The sequence below is a fragment of the Palaemon carinicauda genome, chromosome 26 (assembly GCF_036898095.1).
Source record: "Palaemon carinicauda isolate YSFRI2023 chromosome 26, ASM3689809v2, whole genome shotgun sequence".
NCBI lineage: Eukaryota > Metazoa > Arthropoda > Malacostraca > Decapoda > Palaemonidae > Palaemon > Palaemon carinicauda.
The window spans coordinates 88,691,545-88,713,715 of record NC_090750.1 but is presented as its reverse complement, the minus strand read 5'-3'; the positions used below and the strand labels follow the sequence as shown (position 1 = coordinate 88,713,715).

General features: G+C 40.5%; 1 protein-coding gene across 1 annotated transcript in view; it reads left to right on the top strand.

Moving 5' to 3' along the window:
- The first annotated feature begins 624 nt into the window (after window positions 1–624).
- Window positions 625–22,171, top strand: part of LOC137619676 (probable very-long-chain enoyl-CoA reductase art-1) — a 35,783-nt gene continuing 14,236 nt past the window's right edge. The window contains exons 1-4 of the mRNA XM_068349929.1: window positions 625–761; window positions 14,164–14,223; window positions 16,123–16,228; window positions 17,286–17,493. Coding sequence (XP_068206030.1) covers window positions 756–761; window positions 14,164–14,223; window positions 16,123–16,228; window positions 17,286–17,493 — 380 coding nt within the window. The 5' untranslated portion in view covers window positions 625–755. The remainder of the gene's footprint in view (window positions 762–14,163; window positions 14,224–16,122; window positions 16,229–17,285; window positions 17,494–22,171) is intronic.

Genomic DNA, 22,171 nt, shown 5'->3' with positions numbered 1-22,171 from the left:
ATAATATATATATATACATATACATATATATACATGTATATATATATTGAGAGAGAGAGAGAGAGAGAGAGAGAGAGAGAGAGAGATAAGTTATAAAAGGCTATTTGGGCAGACAAAATTTTTCTTCAAATTAAAATCGTGATCATCCAAAAATTTTCCACCGCACTCGTCCGGGTTTTATTCAGTTTCAATTTTGTTTTTTCGTATGGTAGTGATGATTCAGCATATTTCGCAAACGTGTCTAACTGGGTTGAGGTAATTTTCATACAAGTTTTTATTTCTTAAACATGTTTACAAAATATATGTTCTTGAGAGAGAGAGAGAGAGAGAGAGAGAGAGAGAGAGAGAGTTTTTCCTTAAGTAGTGCAATGGAAAAAAATAACTTGAACAGACAGAAAACAAATACTTTTTATCCTTACTCATATTAAATAATTTCCACAGAGAGAGAGAGAGAGAGAGAGAGAGAGAGAGAGAGAGAGCTTTTTATCAAGCACTGTTGTATACAAAGAACTTTGGAGGCAATATTTAAATTTTATCATCTTAAGAGAGAGAGAGAGAGAGAGAGAGAGAGAGAGAGAGAGAGAGATGAAATCGTGCGTCTGGCATTCTTGCACCAGCATCGTTTTATAGCGACATTTTTGGCGTGAAAAATCCAGTTTGTTATTGTCAAGCTTTCGATTTGTTGACCGGGTCACATTTCATGAAGTTGTGAACATCGATTTCCTGTTACTCCATCCTAAATATTGACTGGTGCTATGGATGTAAGTAATATTAACAAATAATCTCTTTATTCATAATATAAAACTACTATTCATCGCTATTTTCAGTTTATTTAATCGCAATCATAGAAAACTTGAGACGTATATGATGCTGAGAAGGAATTTTCTTTTTTTAAGCTAGACTTGCCTAATCTAATTTTAAACGGAGGGACTTAATTGTTTCAACGTGCTTGCAACATTTATGGTGCATAAATGATCATGACTTATATAAAAAAAGGTTTATTATGATATAATAGGTTAAATAACTGAGCCTTGGGTGTTGCAGGTTCGTCTAGTCTGGGGTTGGCCTGCCGGTAGGCCAGACAATTTTCTGATGTTACAATGATGAATTTGATTGTCTTGATAATATCAGTTTTTTAAATTCTTCTCCAGAATCATGAAACTTATTTCTCCAACTGCTTGCCTCGTGTTTTGTGCCTTTATTTTAATGGAAGGGGCTAACTCCTTATTTTGTTTTTCCATTCCCTTATATGTAAGAAATTTGGGTTGACCCCGAGGAATTAGGGTTTTCAGGGCGTGGAAAAACTGAAAACTAGTAAATTACATCAGTTATAATAGTCTAAAATTCTTTAAATGATAAGCTACAATGTTAGAAAATAGTTTATCTGTATGGCTATCGTCTATGGTTTTATTGTAAGACAAATTAGTCGATAGAGAATTGAGAATTATGATGTCACTGCAGGCCCATTGAAGGAATAAATGGTGCCTTTGTATATTAGCGGCCAGTTCCTCCAGATGCGTAAAAATTGGACACCAACAAACCTTAACTTGCCGTGTCTTTACCTACTTAACTAATGGGGGATAACGCTCCCCTGCGACTCCCCTTACACTTCCGTATTTTTAATTGGCCGTCATCATACATACAAGTGGCCGGTATCATACATACACCCCTAAGAAATTATTCGATAGAGAATTATGATGTCGCTACAGGACCACTAAAGGAATAAATGGAGCCTTTGTATATTAGCGGCCAGTTCCTCCTACATGCATAAAAAATGAACGACAACTAACCTACACTTTCCCACCAATCCTACAAGCCGTGTCCTTATCTACTTACCTAATCGAGGGCTAATGCTCCCTTGCGACCCCCCCTTCTACTGCCGTATTCTTAGCCAGCCGTCATCATACATACAGTTGGCCGCTATCATACATACACCCCCTAAGAAATTATTTGATAGAGAATTATGATCTCGCCACAGGCCTATTGAAGGAATAAATTCTAATTCTACCTTCACTAACCAACTTAATCTGAACCTAGGATGCTGGATCTTGCCTAACCTCCCCTGTTGGAAATACTCAACTTTAGTACAATATTAGACTGGAACTAACATAATTGATTATATCCCTTCCTATGAATTATTTTGTACCCCATGTCCTATAAGAAAACACTACTAATGACCTAGATAGGCTATTTATTTTAATTACAAATTCCCAATTCATTGGCTTTGGACATTAATTTCCTATTTTCTGTACTATTTGAAACTTTCTCTACTGCCATTCTCTTTCCAAGTTACCAAATCAGAGACTTTTTTTATTGTCACATGACTTTTTACAATCGGCCAATCACGCCAATCACTAACCGTCACTTCTAGAAATACTGGCTCTGACAATTTGAACTGTTCTTCCTTTCATCATAGGCATACTGTAATGTCGTTGTTGGAATCATGGCAAATAAACGGACATTTCCCGTTTAGGAGGAAGTGAGAGGTATTACTGATGTTTTAGTTGGTGTATGAACAGTTTTGATGTTCATTTTTGGAAATTCATACTTTTCAAGTTATAGTGAAGAGTGAAATTAGGAAATATGTCTCTAAACTATATTTTAGAAGGGAAGCCAGTCTGGAAGCCAAAGCAGGGACCCTGTGACCTTAAATCTCATGATGTTTTGGGGGGACCAGCCCCTCAGTAGGCAAGGACAGGAGTCTTTGGTTGGTTAGATGAGAACTTAGGTTAGGTTGTATCTCTGTGTTTATTTTCTATTTAAAATATGATTTGTTCCGACACGAATACTTTACCTCGAATTACCTCTTTGGAGGGTCCTTGACCTCTCTCTCAAATTCGACCAAGATTTCCCGCGCTACCCCCCTATCTCGCTCCCGATAGTTACTACCCCCGCCGCCAGGATAATTCCTTCGGCCCGGATTAGAGCAGGTCACTGCTTTTCCCGGGTCAGGACCTCATTAAGTTCTTGGTCGTGAGATCCGAAGCATCTCACTCTCTCGTTTTAAATCTTTCGATCAGCGCGTTGTGTTCCCACGTGTTCCCAGTTTACGGACTTGTGTTTTTTTCTGCGATAGTGCGTTTTCGCAAAAGTGTCCTCAGTCCGTTTCCCTTGTGTTATCCAGACTTTTCTGTAACTCGTGTGCGAACGATGGAGAACGTGCGTCGTTGTCCTGGTCCTAGAGCAGGAAAGTCGTGTGGGGCTTTCCTCTCTAAACCAGAGGTGGACCCGCATTCTCTTTGTTCCACGTGTAGGGGTAAAGTTTGTTCCTCCTCGGACACATGTCCCGAGTGCGTGAATTGGGACGGAATTCAGTGGGTACGTTTTGGTACTAAGAAAAAGAAGTCATCTAAGCGTTCCCCAAAGAAAGTGAATAGCGTGACTTCCTTACAGTCGGTCAGTGATCGGTCCGACGAAGCCTCGGCCTCTCCGTCTCCTTCGCAGAGGAGTGGCCAGCAAGCCCCCAGTGTAATTGTGACCCATAGTGTCCTCCCAAGTGAACCCAGTGTGACGGAGGAACCAAGGGCTGGCCCCTCGGGAGTAAACGGAAGGGCCGCGAGTGTTTCGGGCGGATCGGGCCACGTGGCAGGGGAGCACGTTTCCTCGGATGACCCGGTATGGGACAGTGTGGCGGTCTCGGTCTCCCCCCCGCCCTCGTGGGCCGGTGCGTCGGGTTTCCCCCCGCCAGAAGAGAACCACTCGAGAATTCGTCGACCGAGTAGCGACTCCTTCGGTTGGAAATTACCGAAGACTCCAGGGAGGTCTCCGCTGAGGATGGATGTATCCCTGGGTCCATGGCCTTCTAGTAGGGGCGGAGTGGTCTCAGTACCCTCGGTATCCACGGCAGTTCCCGAGGACTTTCTCCAGCGCCCGGTCTCGGACGATCGGCGGCGAAGGGCCTCCCCTGCGCATCACTCTAGCAGTCGTCACGGGAAGAACGTGGCGCCCTCGGACTCTTCGGAAGAAGGCTCATCCTCCGAGGGAGAACGCAGGGAAAGGCGGCATCGTAAGAGAGCGCGGACCGATAGCGATCGTTCTCGCTCTAGGTCGAGGTCGCGGCACGGTAGGAGGCGCCCACGCTCTCACTCCCGTAGGTACAAGAGGGAAGTCTCTCCCGGCGGCGGCGAATGGTTTTACGTGCCCCCAGGAGACTCCAAGAAGCACCGCTCGCCAGACTCTCGGTCCAGTGATCGAGCCTCCAAGTTGTCACTGCCTACATACAACTTGGAACCGCTCGACCGGCCTCGCAAGAAGGACCTCTCGATCAGGCACAAGTCCTCGAGGCCTTCGGTTCACCCCACCCGTCGGGAGGAAGCGCGCTTCCGAGAGGACAGCCCGACCGAACCAGCCCAACCGGGTCGGACGTCGAGCGGGAAGGACCGGTTGCCGGGTTCGGGTCTTCCCACCGGGACCGTGTCCTCCGCGTCCAGAGCCTTGGCCCAGTCGAAAGGCCTCCCTGGGTCGGTGGCACCCGCCACACGGCGAGACCCGACCGGGTACGGTGCGCCCTACGGTTGCGGGAGGGCCTCCCTGGGACCTGGTAGGGAGAGGCCAGTCTACCTCCCAAGCACGGATCCCCCCAACCAAGCCGATACCTCGATCGACGGAGGCGAGGCTTCCCCGTCGGAGGACTCCGCATACAGGAAGGTGGTAGCCCGCATCAGGAGGACTCATGGGATTCCTGAACCCGAGGTGCCGAAGGTCAATACCTGGAGGTCGAGCCTCTTGAGGTACACACATCGGGACGTCCTGCCGAAGTCTTCTCTGGCCCTGCCCCTCGCCCCAGACCTAGTACTCGGCCAGGAGTACATAGATAACTTGGTGGCCAGCACTGCGGAGGCCCCCAGGTCCCAGAGTTCCTCCAAACTCCTCCAGGGTCTGAAACTACAGGCCAAAACTTATATTCCAGCAGGACGTCGCCCGGGTCCCTGTAGAGTGGACTCAGCCGTAGATGTCCTAGGGCAAGGCGGCTCGGACGAAAGGGCCGGCTCAGCCCCTGTGTCCTTCTCGGCTTCTGAAGCAGGCATGATGGAGGAGATGTCGAGGGACATGATCAATGTCACTTCATGGCTGGACTGGTGGGCCTCCACGTTACTGGATGTACAGGCCTCCACAGACCCCGACGACCCGGAACAACAGAGTCTCCTGTCGGACATTATCACTTCCGGGGGGAAAGCGCTAAAATTTATGGCATACCAGGCTCTCTCCCTGACGGCCAACTGGGTCCTCCGGAAGAGGGACACAGTGCTTTCCAGGGTAGCAAGGAAGATCCCAGACAGACAGGCACGAGCCATTCGCACCCTACCTCTAGGAGGAGAGTCCCTGTTTCCTTTGAAGGAATTGGAAGAACTGATGGAGAAGGTGTCCAAGAGGAGAGAAGTCAACGTCCCTAAGCACTCATCCTCCAGGAGACCTCCGTATAAGAGGTCAGCCTCGGATAGGACCGTGACCCCTCAAGCGGGTCCCAGCTCTTCAAGGAGGGACGCCCACTCCTCTTCCTGGTCATCATCTCCTCAGCCCTCCCGCAGGGGAACTACAGCTTCTACCAACTCCTTCAGGTCGGGTTACTCCGCCTCGAAGAGGGGCAGATCAGGCCGCTCCTCTAGGAGAAGGTAGAGGGAGAGGCCCCCTACTCCCGCCCAAGCCTCGGGTTGGGGGATGCCTCAGACCCCATTGGCAAGCATGGAAAACGTATGGGGCGGATGCTTGGACGGTGTCCGTCCTGAAAGAAGGCTACAGGATCCCCTTCATAGCGGACTCACCCCCTCTGATCCCAGCCACCCAAACAGAATGGTTAGCTCCCAGGGACCCGTTGAAAAGGGCTTCCCTACAAAAAGAAGTTTCCTCCATGTTGGAAAAGGGAGCCATGGAAGAAGTCCTTCTCCCAGGGCCAGGCTTCTACAGCCGCCTGTTCCTGGTGGAGAAAGCAACGGGGGGGTGGAGACCGGTGATAGACCTGTCGGCCCTCAACAAGTTCGTCAAGAAGACGGACTTCAAGATGGACACCCCAAAATCCGTCCTGATGTCCTTGAGGGAGAAAGATTTTATGATGACGGTCGACCTCAAGGATGCGTACTACCAAATTCCAGTCCACCCGTCGAGTCGGAAGTTCCTCCGGGTAAAATGGGGCTCCCAGATCCTGCAGTTCCGGACCCTCTGCTTCGGACTGTCGACGGCCCCTCAAGTGTTCACGAGGGTCTTCGCGACAGTCTCAGTATGGGCTCACGAACGAGGTATCCGACTCATCAGGTACCTGGACGACTGGTTGCTCCTTTCCAGTTCAAAGGCCCTCTTGGAAGAACAAGGAAGGGACCTCCTCCGGTTCTGCAGGAGTCTGGGAGTCATCATCAACCTGGAAAAATCAAACCTAACGCCGTCCAACAAAATGGGGTACTTGGGGATGACGTTGGACACCGTGCAGGGGAAGGCCTTCCCCTCGGAGGACAGGATACAGAACCTCGTCAAGATCATTCAGCCGTTCCTGTCGGGGCTTCCCAGGAAAGCGAAAGACTGGCAGAGGCTGATAGGCCACCTGGTCTCATTAGAGAAGCTAGTTCCCCAAGGGAAGTTACGACTCAGACCCGTACAATGGAACCTCAAGGCTCTATGGTCCCAGACAGGCTCTCAGAAAATATCGATCCCAGTCCTTCCGCACACGGAAACAGCCTTGAAATGGTGGAGATGCCGGTCGAACTCCCTCAAGGGGATGCCCCTCGGGTCCTGTCCTCCCGAGTTTTCTCCTGTTCACGGACGCCTCCAGCCTAGGGTGGGGAGCCCACCTGAGGGAAGAAACAGCAAGCGGGACCTGGTCAGAGACCGAAAAGCATCACCACATCAACGTCCTAGAGCTAAAAGCAGTACAAAAAGCATGTCTGCACTTTGCAAGTCGGTTGAAAGGAAACACCGTGGCCCTAATGTGCGACAACGCCACGGTGGTAGCCTACATCAAAAAGCAAGGGGGCATGAAGTCGAAGGAACTGTGCGACCTCACTGTAGACATCTTGCACTGGGCGGACGAACACCAGGTAACACTGCTTGCAAGGTTCATCCCCGGGAAAAAGAACGTGCTAGCCGACGGCCTCAGCAGGGTAGGTCAGATAGTAGGGACGGAATGGTCCCTACAACCAGCGGTAGCCAGACTCATCCTTCAACGATGGGGCTCCCCGGTGATAGACCTATTTGCAACAAAGCTCAACGCCAAGTTACCGGTTTATTGCTCCCCGGTACCAGACGAAGGAGCAGCCCTAGAAGACGCCTTCCAGCACAGGTGGGACAACCTGGACGTTTATGCCTTTCCCCCCTTCTCGCTGCTAAGACAAGTGCTCAACAGAGTAAGAACCGCCCAAAACCTAAAGATGACTTTGGTAGCGCCCTGGTGGCCGGAGAGAGAGTGGTTCGCGGATCTGAAAGACCTGGCAAGCCATCCGCCATGGCCTCTGCCCCCCAGGTCAGATCTACTAAGTCAACCGCACTTCCTCAGGTTCCACGACAACCCTCTCTCTCTTCGCCTTCACGCCTGGAGACTATCCAGCGACTCCTGAGGAAGGAGGGGTTCTCCTCCCCCACAGCTAAGAGGATGTCCCTATATCTAAGAAAATCCTCTACCGTAGTCTATCAGGCGAAGTGGGCCGCCTTTACGAAATGGTGCGCGACAAAACAAATAAGACCTCTCGAAGCCTCGGTCCCTGACATAGCTGATTTTCTAGTGTATCTTAGGGATAAAATAGGAATGTCAATCCCAGCTATTAAAGGAGTGCGAGCAGCCTTAGGCCAAGTCTTTCTCCTGAAAGGCATCGACCTAGGGACATCAAGACATATAGGGATGCTGATTAGGAGTTTCGAACAATCCTGTCCTCCCCAAGCCAGGAGAGTGCCTAGATGGGACCTGGCCAAGGTCCTGAAAATGTTGTCTCTTCCTCCCTTTGAACCGCTCAGAGATATCGGGGACAAAGATCTCACCCTCAAGACAGTCTTCTTGCTAGCCTTAGCTTCGGCTAAGAGGGTAGGTGAGATCCACGGTCTCTTCTACGACGTGGCACACTCCAATGGGTGGAAGGAGATATCTTTCAAGTTCGTACCCTCCTTTGTAGCTAAAACTCAGAACCCAGCAGTCTGGGACCCGAGGTTCGAAGGTTTCTCTGTTCCGGCCATTCCCAAGACAGGTAATACGGACGACCTGAAGTTATGCCCGGTCAGGACGATCAGGAAGTACCTGGAAAGGACGGCCCATCTCCGTCCAGGTGCCAAGAACCTCTTCGTCTCTCCAGGCGTTAATAAGAAGCAAGTGTCCAAGAACACTATTTCCTTCTGGCTGAGACAAGTCATCACTAGGGCTTATGAAGAAGACAAGGTGGCGGTACCAGGCACTCCCCGTCCCCATGACATCAGGGGCCTGAGCACGTCCTTGGCCTTTGAGAGAAATATGGCAGTGGGCCAGATCCTGCAGGCCGGCACTTGGTCACACCAGTCGACCTTCACGGCCCACTACCTCAAAGACTACTCAAGAAAGTCTTTGGATGGATTCTCCATTGGGACAGTCATCGCCGCCCTCCAAGCTGTGTAGTGGCAGGCTGGAAGACGTCCCCAACAAGTGAATAGACTCATCCCTACTTCTTCAGGAGAAGTCAGTAGAGAACATGTCAAGAGGTAAGAATTAAATTATAAGCGTAAGTTTTCCACGGCTACCCCCTAACCGCTCTCTGTACCCCCGCATTACGTAGCCCTCCGGGCACCATGTGCCTAACCAAGTGGCAGAATGGCTCTCCCGCCTCCTAAAGTGTAAGTCTCCAAAGAGGTAATTCGAGGTAAAGTATTCGTGTCGGAACAAATGAAAAATTTTAAGTAATTTTTATTTTTCCTAACATACTTACCGAAGAATTACCTCTGAAGTAATGGCCCTCCCTTCCGTCCCCGAGTGCCATTCTTCCATTGCCAAGTCGGGCTTTACGGAGAACTTAATGAGGTCCTGACCCGGGAAAAGCAGTGACCTGCTCTAATCCGGGCCGAAGGAATTATCCTGGCGGCGGGGGTAGTAACTATCGGGAGCGAGATAGGGGGGGTAGCGCGGGAAATCTTGGTCGAATTTGAGAGAGAGGTCAAGGACCCTCCAAAGAGGTAATTCTTCGGTAAGTATGTTAGGAAAAATAAAAATTACTTAAAATTTTTCATTTTTCCGATGTAATGTCTTATGACTCTAACCCTTTTGTGACTGTAAAGTATGAGTTTCCCCCAAATATCATTTTCCGAAGTCCTGATTGCTTATAAATACACCAGGAACGTGTATTTTCATCGTTAAGCTTATTGTACATATGTATAAATTTACCAGTTATAAGTTGGGGTGCCAGGTCTTAGCTGACCAGACATGTACCTCCCACCTAACCTGCTCTAGAGCACTGCGAGTCATTGAAGTAAAATATAAGGGATGTCTTTAAATTCCCTAAGCTTGAGCATCAGGTGATACCTGACAGCTTTGTCCTAAATTTCCTCATTGCTACCACCACCCGATTTAAGTTAAAACACCTTGCACATCTGACAAGGGGCAGCCCTGTCTTCCCTTTAACACTGTAAAGGGAAAAATCTTTCTTGCCTTAAGTATGGGAGGTTTGAAGGACAGCTTCTATATTCATCAGTTCACGAGAGTACTCCCTTTAGGATACCGAGTAGTCTGAGGTTTAGATTTTATTCATAAAAGCTTTAGAATTTAGAATGATTACATTCGCCATAGTCACTTATTTCACAGAATTTTAGAGTGATTACGTTCCCGATAGGCATTTATTACACACAAGATGAGTACGGCATTGTTAACACTGAAGAACTTGGTTATGAATATTAAGATGAGTCACAAAACAGCGGGTACAGTATTTAAGCTTTAGGAATAACGAAGATTGAATTGGTTGAAAACAATAGATACTTATTGCACAACAGAAAACCAAAAAGCTCCTAGAGGTGCTTGTGAACAGCATATCTGCTACCAAGGATTGCCACCTACAAAACAACAATAATGAAATTGGAATACAGTGCAACCCTTAACATTTTTATTGTGTGTTGTATATGTAATCTCATACAGTATTCTCTTGCCTTCATATTCCTTATGATATAAAATACAAAATGCCCAACATCCAATTACTTCTGATATTGAAATCTAATTTGGAGTGAAAATGAAAGCACCATAGTTTTTCCTAAGTTATTTAAAAGAGAGATGTTTATCTTTGACAGTTGAAGGATTTGTAAATACTGTTTGTGGTCAGATATATTTTTTCTTTCATTTGTCTTTTGGCTGTTGAGTTTTGTTGGACTAAACTATAGTTGCGTATGCATGATTTGTTTCCATTAATTATGACTTTTTCCCTTATGTAATATGTTTTTTAATCAATCATTAAATGCCCCAGTCTCTTTTAATCTTTAGCTTAGCTATACTGTAGTAATTTCAGGGTCTACCCTCCTTTGCCTTTGTGGCCAGCATTCTACAAAACACTGGCTATTTTTACAGGGTAATGACAAGTGAAAACAAAACATCATGAAACAATAATCAAAAGTTTATACTGTACTGTACTGTTATTTGATTACTGCATATTCGATAATACCTACATTCGATGAAGTGTTTTTAGCTCGTTATATAACCTCCATTGGATTTCAGAAATATCCATTGTTGCTGTTCAAGGAATACACTGAGGTATTTACATACATTGGTATAACATTTTTCCACAGTTGCAATCTGGAAACCTCAAAGCTCAAAGGCTAAAAATATCAAGGAACCAGTAACAGTTTAATGTTGTATCCAGGTGTGCCGCCCCATTCAATATGACCTGGCTTCCTATGCTAGGTTAAGATATTGATATAGGTACTTGTTTTCTATAACCCCAGGATGATGTACAGCATTGGAATATTGTACAGTACTGTAATACCTTCGTTGACGTAATTTATGGTTACATGAAAGGATGACGCCGAAGTGCGTCATGGGATCCTCAGAAGATTAAAATTGTGATCATATTAGTCATATGGGTTATCAGCTTCAAGCTTTGCCTTTATTCATAACATTATTTTTATGATTAAATCATGTATAGTAACAAGTTTACAAATACAGTACAGTATACTGTTTACTGTATTTTCTTTATGTGCTGGTTCATGTTTTTGGGTTAATTTGATATTCTGGAAGTTTGGAACTGTTGCTTTTAGGTTAGTTCAAGTTACGATGTACAGTATTCCAGTATACTCTGACTTACAGTCAGCCCTCGCTCTTCATGGTGAATAGGTAATAGAGACAGGCGCGAAGAACAAGAATCCGCGAATACTTGCTGTCCTAAGGTGGGATAACTTCCAACCCCACCAACTCCCTGCCCATTCCCTAAGCGCATTTGATTAACACACTAAGTACTGCCAAGTATTGTTTTTACTTAATTTCTATAACAGAATAAGTATTTTATAATTGAATGAAGACATTTCATTAAGTGTACAGTACATGTGCACACGTATATTACATACTGGACGCAGTAAGGCTACGGCACAGTACAGGACATAACACTACAGTAATCATCGGGACACTTATAACAACAAACACTGTTGTTCCTATCAAATATAACACTCAATGATACTGGGTTTTGAACTTTGAAATTATACTTCAAAGAACCTTACTAACCACCTGCAGTGGTGTGATGTTGAAAAATACATGGACACAAAGTAGCTAATACTAGGGAGAGTTTGAATTTAATTTTCCTGAAATAGGTCAGTTGGTTGGGAGAGCCAATAGGAAACTAGGAAGATAATGGCAGGGAGCTATGGAATAAAATAATCTGGCTCGGATTATAAGACATTTGAAATTGTATACTTTACTGTACATAATACATTGTAGTTCTTTTAGTGAAAGTTTAGGAGCCCTAAAATTTTTGGGTTATTTATAGTATAGGTGGTATAAAGAATGAAAGGGATATATAAAGGTTTTACAGTAATAAAGTGTCTGCTGTACATTCATATACAGTGCAGGGTACTGTACATATATAGTCTGCTGCATCAGTTGACTTTTAAAGTGTTTTTCTGTCTTTTTCTATGGCATTTTTTTTTTTTGAACTGTTAGTGGTTATACAGTATTATCTTTCTCAATGATTTTTAAACAAGAATCTTTACCTTTTAGGATTAAAAAATATCTTCAGGTTTATTGTTCAAGTTTGTCAATTCACAAGATGAGCACAATATTATCACAGCAACAATAGTGTGGTCCAGTTCAGTAAGTGAAACATTAAATTTTCACTGATTTTTAAAGTATTTATTTGACATGTGTAAATCATCAAGAATCTATCATTTTGTGTAACTGTATATGCAGCACAATGTACAAGTATTGCCAACTCTCTCACACACACACACACACACACACACACACACTCTCTCTCTCTCTCTCTCTCTCTCTCTCTCTCTCTCTCTCTCTCTCTCTCTCTCTCTCTCTCTCTCTCTCTCTCTCTCTCTCTCTCTCTCTCTGATTTTTTTTTCAATAAATGTAACGTACAATGAAATGTACAGTCAGTGGCTGATCATGCACAAAAAGTGGGTAGCATTTTAGCTGGCAAAAAGTACCTTATAAATTAGAAAGTGAAAATGTCTCCCACTTTTGTGGAGAAAGTTTACTCTTATTGAAAAAAATCCATGGTCCAAGAACATAAAAAGTGGCCACAGCAAGTGACCAGTTGTAGATTATTTTCCATTACTCTACTATCCTTAACAATAGAATAATTGTTATTTATGTATGTATTACCTATGTTTTGTTAGAATTTTCAGTCAGAATCATTATGTAATGCTTTTTTCTTCATAGACATTATTGTCAATCAAAATGTTTGATAGGCACTACTTTAATAGGTACATTATCACAGGGGTTGTTTGATAATTATTATTGTACTTTAATACATTATCAGAGGGGTTTATTTTTTTACACCGCTATAATTATTATTATTATTATTATTTTTATTATAATTATTATTATAATTATTATTATTAATCGCTAAGCTACAACCCTAGTTGGAAAAGCAGGAAACTACAACCCCAAGGGCTCCAACAGGGAAAATAACCCAGTGAAGAATGGAAATAATGGAATAAACTACAAGAGATGTTTTTTAGCAGTATTTATACCTTCGAAATGGTGCTATAAGGAGCATTTCACGGAGCGACACAGTTTGAGCCCAGAAATAATAACATTAATTGAAATTTTAAATTTTGAAATTTAATATATACTTGGAGTGCACAGAATTTTTACAAATAGTGTCAAAGGGTATGACAACCTCAGGAATTTACAGGCTAGCAGCTATTAGGTACTGTACGTGACAGGCATCGTATAAAGAGCGAATAGTGTTGACTGGAAATCATGGGCCACAAAAACTCTGTGGGCCAGTTTTTATGATTAGTTTTTATAGAAGTAAATAAAAACTTGTTCTCTCAAGGCAGGAGATCCAGCTATGTCACGGTGATGGGGAAAAAGAAATGAGGAGATTGGGAGAGTTTTGTTCTGATTATGTAGTACCTAATAGCAATTACTATATAATAGTTTATAAAGTGCATTACCATTATGTAGTTTTTCAAAGTAGAAAATATTAATACAATATTAGTAATTCTTGATAGACTGATCTTCATTCTAATAAAGTATCATTTGATATTATTTGTTAAGTGAACTTGTTTTTATGGGTAAGAAAGATTTCTTCACTGGATATAAGAAAAAAAATGAGCCAAGGTCAAATAAAAAAAAAGAGAAAAAAGTGATTGCAAACTTGAAATGAACCACAGAAGAAAATATAATTTGGAATGTTTGTGGTTATACAGTATGTCTGTATCTTTTAAGATGTGTTGTACAGTACTATACTGTATAGTTGTACAGTAACATTATAATACATTGTTAACAAAACTAGTGATAATCCTGAAAATTTTATTCAATGATATTACTTCAAAAATGTAGAATTTGAAATGTGTATGAACATGTAAAGACTTGGGATAATTTTGTTATTAAAATATTATCTCTCTCTCTCTCTCTCTCTCTCTCTCTCTCTCTCTCTCTCTCTCTCTCTCTCTCTCTCTCTCTCTCTCTCAGAATAAAAATTTTTAATAAACCAAGTGCCCAATTTATAATTTAATAAATATTGTATTGTGAAACTTATATTTCAATGTATTAATTTTTTATTTTTCCTACAGATTGAGAAACTGGACATTTACAATGCCAAGAGTGGCAAGTTTGTCACCACCCTTTATGGGGTAAGTTTGTCACTACCCTTTATGGGGTAAGTTTGTCACTACCCTTTATGGGGTAAGTTTGTTACCACCATTTAAGGGGTAAGTTTGCTACCACCATTCATGGGGTAAGTTTATCACCACCATTTATGGGGGTGAGTTTGTCACCACCATTTATGGGGTAAGTTTGTCACTACCATTTAAAGGATAAGTTTGTCACCACCATTTATGGGGTGAGTTTGTCACCACCCTTTATGGGGTAAGTTTGTCACTACCCTTTATGGGGTAAGTTTGTTACCACCATTTAAGGGGTAAGTTTGCTACCACCATTCATGGGGTAAGTTTATCACTACCATTTATGGGGGTGAGTTTGTCACCACCATTTATGGGGTAAGTTTGTCACTACCATTTAAAGGATAAGTGTGTCACCACCATTTATGGGGTGAGTTTGTCACCACTATTTATGGGGTAAGTTTGTCACCACCATTTAAAGGGGTAAGTTTGCTGCCACCATTCATGGGGTGAGTTTGTCACCACCATTTATGGCGTGAGTTTTTCACCACCATTTATGCGGTAAGTTTGTCACCACCTATTGGGTTAGTTTGTCACTACCATTTATGGGGTAAGTTTGCTACCACCATTTACTATATGTTGTAGGTTTTTCACCACTATTTATGGGTTAAGTTTATCACCACCATTTATGGGGTAAGTTTATCACTACCATTTATGGGGTAAATCAGTCAAATCCTGAAAAGGTTTGGTTTGTTTAAAGTCAAACAGTTTATACTTAATGTTCGACTTATACTTTCACATTATCAACATCATCACAATCTCGTTTTTCTATTTCATGATTGAAAATAGTTTCCCCTGCTTGATTTTACAGATTAATTTTAGCAACATCACAAGTTTTTTGCTTAATATGCGAGGGAATTACAGAAATACCATTATTATGTGCTTTTTATATAGCCAATGTTTCTGGCTGATTAGTAATACAGTACTGTATGGGGTACTTTCAGGCCAGTAAGCTAGTTAAAAATGAAACTTTGGGTAACCTTAGAATGTTTCTGGGAGCTTATTTGTCAAAAGAGAATTTGCTTAATCTTGATGTTCTTCATATGAGTGAACTTGAAATGGTCAGTGATAAGATATAATGTGCGAGATAAAAATCTGTTGCCCTATTCGTATGCATGTAGTAACAAGGATTTTGAGACTCATACAGATTGTTATTTAGAAAAATAGTACGTAAAGAAATAAATGTGAAAATAAGTCATATATTATGTTTTTCATGCCCATTAACAATGATTGAAAAAAAATATCACTAGGAATTAAGTCAAAGGAAATGAATCCTATTGAAAATTACCACTATTCCTAAATTGATTGTGCATATTTAACTGTCTTTAATTGATAACAGCACTGTTTATACACTTTAAATTCAATGATTGATGTGTTTCTATACAACATGACTTTATTTCTGATTACTCTGAAACCACTCCTGACCTTTGGAATTAAGTGATAAGGTTTAACAGTAGATTACTTTACTTGCCTTATCAATAAAAACTTGTTGGAGGCTTTTAAAAAGCTACTATATTTTCAGAGCACCTTCCAGTACTGTATATGGCAAGAAATTATTTACTCTACTGTTATTATCTATAATGATGAGAAAAGCTGTCTTTTATGACAGGTTCTGTAGGAACTCATAGGTTCGTGAATTTTGAATGTTTATTCAAATTCAAGATGGACTTTTTGACATTCTGTTTTGAAGCTTGTTCACCTTAAATAAACGAAATACATGTAGATTCTTACACGTAAAGCTTAGTTTATATAATACTTGATTAATTTCAGTAATTCACGCACAGGTTTTATCTAGTGTTTGTGAGACACTTTTTCCAATACAATATTCTTATATTTTTCCACTTCCCGTAGCTAAAGACGACCAGCACTATACTAGATGTGAAGAAGTCGGTCCAACTTCAAAAGACTGTTCTCTATCCTGAGAGACAAGAGGTTAGGTTGGAGCAAAAGGGAAAATGTAAGTACTGTACACTATACTATATATAGAATTATTTGTAATTGTTTAACTGATAAGGCCCTACTGGTGTCTTGAAATATGTTGGGTATTGATGAAATTTCCTATCATTTAAAGCAGACTACTTAATTCCCCAGAAATTAAAGCAATAAACAATAAGAAAGGAGAATTTTATACTATACTATTTATAAATTATTTGTGATTACTTAATTGACAAAACCCCTATGTTATTTTGAAAAATATGTTGGGTATTAATGAAACTTTGTATGATTAATAGCAGACTATACTTAGTTACACAGAAATTGAATCGATAAACAATAAGAAATTAGCATTTTACTGTACTCTACAGTATTTGATGGTAGTAAATTATCTGTATTTGCTGCATATCAGCAAGTATGTAAATACAGTAAGTAAGTTTTAATGAGTATTTCATCTCATATGGAATCACTGAACAGAAACTGATCTGGAGGAATGATCAGCAGAAGAAGAGGGAAATATTCGAGAGGCACTTAATAAAATTCATTATTTAAAAATGTCCAAGTTATTGTCTTTCCATAAGAAGGCAAGTAACTTTTGAATAAACAAGTTAACTGCTGTGATTAATAAATTATTTGTGTGGTAATAATTATCATCTCATTTTCAATTTATCCACGTTACTACTGTACTTGAATTTTGGTTTCTTTTTTTATTATATGAAACATTTAGATTTGGCTTATCCAAAATTCTATGTTGTAAAGTAGAAATTACCGTTGGGGAAGAGACGTGGCTTTGTCACTCAGTCCTGTTTACACACTATTAACTTGTTCCAGGTTTGTATTATCATTAATACAGTATACTGATTTAGAATTGGAGAACCTATTCCAGATTCAAGTTAGGGCTTTTAAGGACCTGTCCCCACTAAGCAATGCATTGTATATTGCTAAAATCAAAATTTTTAAGAAAATATAAGATTTGTTTTGAGGAATGTAGTGCCATATTACAGTCTTAGATCTGGTTTTGGTATAAGTATGTCTTGTATAGATCTTTACTGAAGGACACTCATGGTCGTCTTTGTTTGCAGATTTGAAAGAGACGTCAACATTGAGTGAGCTTGGTTTAAAATCTGAATGTAAGCTGTATATCAAAGATCTTGGCCCTCAGATTGGGTGGACAACAGTTTTCTTCTGTGAATACGCTGGACCTCTAATAATCTACTTGTGGATATACCAACGCCCTTGGCTGTTTTATGGCGACAAGGGTGCATCCTCTCCAATTTCACTATGTACCCAGTAAGTATGTCATGATCAATATTCTTGCTTTTTGCCATTTTCTATTTCTCTTTTTTCTCTGTTCATAGAACTCTTTATTTCCAAAGTACAGTATGTTGTATTATGCTAATGAGTTTCTCAAAATTCATAAGCTTTTTTTGCTAAATGCAAGCTTCTTGTTAACCCTTTTACCCCCGGGGTATTTGGAAATTTCCAACCCTTAACCCCCAGGGGGTTATTTTTTTCCCAGCACATTTGCAGTATATTTTTTTTTTAAATTGCTCTAACAGCCTTAATTTTTGTCATAGAGAGGTCAGGTTGGTCTAATTCTCTTGGAAAATGGCTGAATTTTCTCAAAAAATTATCAAAAATATGAAAAAAAAAAAATTATAGCATTGTTTTGCAAGGATGTACCGGTACGTCCATGGGGGTAAAGGGATGGCTTTTGTGAAACCTACCAGTACGTTCTTTTGGGGGTAAAAGGGTTAAAAACCAAAAGTAAAAAAATCATGAAAAAAACTTGATCTTATAGACCCCATGATTCTATCCAATGTGTGCAGGATGTGTTTGTTGACAATGCAGTCACTCAAAAATAATGAGAATTTGGTCATTTGATCAATACCTCTATTGCATGGGACTGTCTTTTATACTAAGGAAAGTAGGAATGCCATTATGTACTCAAACATAACTAAGGGGTAGAGAGATGAGTTCAAGTGGAGCGAGGAGTGCAATATTACAAATCAAATGAGTTTAAGGGCCAAATAAAGAAGGACACTCCAAAATCAAACCATTGTTCTCTAGTCTTGGGTAGTGCCATAGCCTCTGTACCATGGTCTTCCACTCTCTTGGGTTAGAGTTCTCTTGCCTGAGGGTACGCTCGGGCACACTATTCTATATTATTTCGCTTCTTTTTGTTTTGATAAAGTTTTTATAGTTTATATAGGAGATATTTAATTTACTGTTACTCTTCTTGAAATATTTTATTTTTCCTTTAGTTTCCTTTCCTCACTGGGCTATTTTCCCTGTTGAAGCCCCTGGGCTTATAGCATCCTGCTTTTCCAAATAGGGTTGTAGCCTAGCAAGTAATGATAATAAAAATATGGCCGATGCTCAGCTACCTAAGCAAGAACCACTTCCAATTTTTGCTAAAATACTTTTATTTCTTCAGCATTAGATAGCCATGGGTGAAAGATATCTTTAATAAACAATGGAGATTTTTGTAGTTGGGAAGAATTTGGATTATCTGTATCTAAATTATTTTGCTGATACAGTATTTTATATATTTTGTTCAGCATCGAAGTTTGATTTGTTTTGGAATAGCACATTTTGTCTTGAAATAATATTTACAGTGAACCCTCGCTACTTCGCGGTTCGACCATCGCGGATTCACCACTTCGCGGTTTTTTTTCATAACGCATGTATATACATATATCGCGGATTTTCCGGAAATTTTGAAAATACCGCGATGTGACCGATGGTGCGAGATAGGAGAAAGTAAGGAAAATTGAATCATGATTGATTTTCAATATAAATGAAACTTTGAGGAGCAACAAAGATATCATTTGTTAGAGAGATAGAGAGAGGTAAGGAATGGGAGGTAGTGAAAAGTAGCCCAGAGAGAGAGAGAGAGAGAGAGAGAGAGAGAGAGAGAGAGAGAGAGAGAGAGTGTGTGTGTTGTTTTAAATGTAATAAACAAAAAATTTTTTATAGGTTATAACACATTGGTGCTTATGTAATATCAACTGTATACTGTAAACGGTTTAAATAAGTTAAGAAATGAGCGGCAGCTAGACGTCAGCTGATCTAATCACAGCCAAAAGTAAAACAAAAAGAAGTCAACAATACTCGATTTTTAAAACACACCCGAAATTTAAAAACAAAAGTACATGCTTTCTTAATGTGCAATTAACTATTTAAAGAGTAGAAATTTTCTAGAATAAAATGATGTTTCCCAAAAAATAGTGGTTTGCTGATGAAATCGGATGCCGTATTTTTAGCAACGATTGAAATGGATGTAAACTCGGCATAATTTTTTCATTTCGTATTTAATTGACACTAAGAAAACTAATTTTAGTTTCTTCATCTATATGTAAGTATTGTATAACACGAAGAGAGAGAGAGAGAGAGAGAGAGAGAGAGAGAGAGAGAGAGAGAGAGAGAGAGAGAGAGAGAGAATAATGCCGTGTTTTTGTTTCTTGAGAATTTCATCGCCACGACTATAACAACAACATACTGTACTGAACTTTACAGTATTATACAGACTACTGTAATATAATAAAGAAAAATATTTGTAATAACCTATTTTATATGAAATGGGGCTATTTTTTTTTAATTTACATTTACGTACGTAAAACAACTCACTCTCTCTCTCTCTCTCTCTCTCTCTCTCTCTCTCTCTCTCTCTCTCTCTCTCTCTCTCTCTCTCGTAAATTGTTTTCCTGCTTTGCTACGTATGTATGATTTTATATAGATACGGTAAATAATATTTGTAATAACATATTTTCTAAAAGCTTTTACTGTAATATCATTATTTATCACTTTCATCATGCGCGTTAAATGCCTTCGTTTGTTTACTGAGCATACTTTATTACGCCGTCGTTTCAGGCGGCGTCATAAAGAAAAACATTTCATTTGGAAGTCCTAAGAAAAATTAAGTAAAACATTGGTAATAACAAAATCAACATACTGTACTGAATAATCAATATAATCGATGCAAAAACTAACCTATACACAGATGTGTAAATGGGTTTGTTTCTTCATTATGATCAGAGATAAACGTAAACAAAACCTTGGTTGCCATTTTTTATCGTGCTTTTTGGCGTGTTTAGGAAACTCATGATATAAAATCTCCTTTAATATTTGTGCCTGTTTTAGTTTAGGGTACTGTAGTACATGCATTAAGTGTTCTGTACATTAAAGGGTAGTTTGTTAACAGTACTACGTACAAGGGAAGGTTTTAAAAGTCTGAATATACATGTTAAATAAATAGGTAAATATGGTGTCACTACTTCGCGGATTTTCACCTATCGCGGCCGGGTCTGGAACCTATCTACCGCGATAAACGAGGGTTCACTGTATTGTTATAACAATCATGGTTTCTTAATAAAAATGAAAAATGGAGTGTAAAACTTCATAGAAGGAATGTGTTAGTTGATGTGTTTTCTTATTTAGCTGTTGCTTATACCATTGCTGGTTCTACTGCTATACCGTTCTCATTATTGTTTTGATCAACGGTAGAAATGGTTTAAGCAGATACGTAAGCTTAAAACTGTAACTAAGTTCTAGCAGATTGTATCGTATTATTTATACAGGTATCCTAAATTTTCAATATTAAACTTACCCGATAATCATGTAGCTGTCAACTCCGTTGCCCGACAGAATTCTACGGAAGGGATACGCCAGCGATCGCTATACAAGAGGGGGGTGTACTCACAAGCGCCACCTGTGGCCAGGTACTGCAGTACTTCTTGTTGACACCACCTCAATTTTTCCTCTGTCGTGCTTCCGGCAAGACGTTCATGGATACGCTTATAATTTTGGAGTCTTGTTCACGGTTTTTGGTGAAGTATTGCTCTAAGATTTCAGCTTTCGCTATTCAGGAAGTTTTATTATTAGCTTAGCTAGCTTTTGGAATTAATTTGATTAATTATGGTGACGAAGAGAGTATGAACTCTCTTTCACCTTTCAATGGCCGACCCTTCCCTTAGACGGAAGTGTTGGTGTCTAAGAGAGTATAGACTCTCTTTCTTAATTTTGCTTAACAAAAGTTATAGATTTATTTTTTTTATCTCTCCGCCTTTTATAGGCCTCTTCGATTAACTTCCTTTTATTATAAACTTATTAAAATTAATTTTTATATTTGTTTATATCCGACCTTTCCTAATAGTAGGCGGTCTTTTCTTGGTACCGAAGTTAATTAACATTGAGCCCGTCATATCGGTTTTACCTGTTAACATATTATGCTATTTTAATGTTTTTGAAAGAATTTCTTTGATAGTCTCGTACTGTTTTCAAAGTTGAACTAACGTTTTGTTTTGTCTCTGCAGTTGTTGACGTTCAGAACGTTCAACTTGCGCTCTATCGTTACGATAGAGAGAGAATTTTCACGGTGTCACGTTGCAGTAAGAGTAACCGTTTCTAGCGTTTTGTTCATTCTTTCTTAGCTTAATGGTTTTAATTCTAATAAAAGAACTTTTTATTTGGGAAATATCTCAGTTTTTTTCCTTTAACAATAATATGTTTTAACGATATATATGATTGGGCTCTTCTCTCAGGTTCTAAGTCAAGAGAGAGAGAGAGAGAGAGATAGAGACGGAGGGAGAGAGAGCTGGATAAACGTTTCGTTCAAGCGAGTAACGTTGTTATCGTTTTTGCTCTTCTCCCTAGTCTCTTTAGGGGAAGAAGGTAAACGTTTCTAGAGTTTATTCTTGTTCTCAAGCTTTATGCGGTGAGAGATTTTAAACGTAGTTTATTTGATCTAGTGTTTAGTCTCTTTCCAGCCACTGAATTATTTATCTTTCATTAGATTTTTCTGTTACATTGTAATTCTGTTTTCGCAATTACTAACTTTTAAGGAAGGATAGAATTGCGTGTTTCAGGTACAAACCACTTAAAGTTTCGAGTTCAGTGAAATAAGTGCAAACAGAAAATCAAAAGTGATAAGTGATTAGCGCAAAGTGTGTCAGTGTTGTGCGTGAGG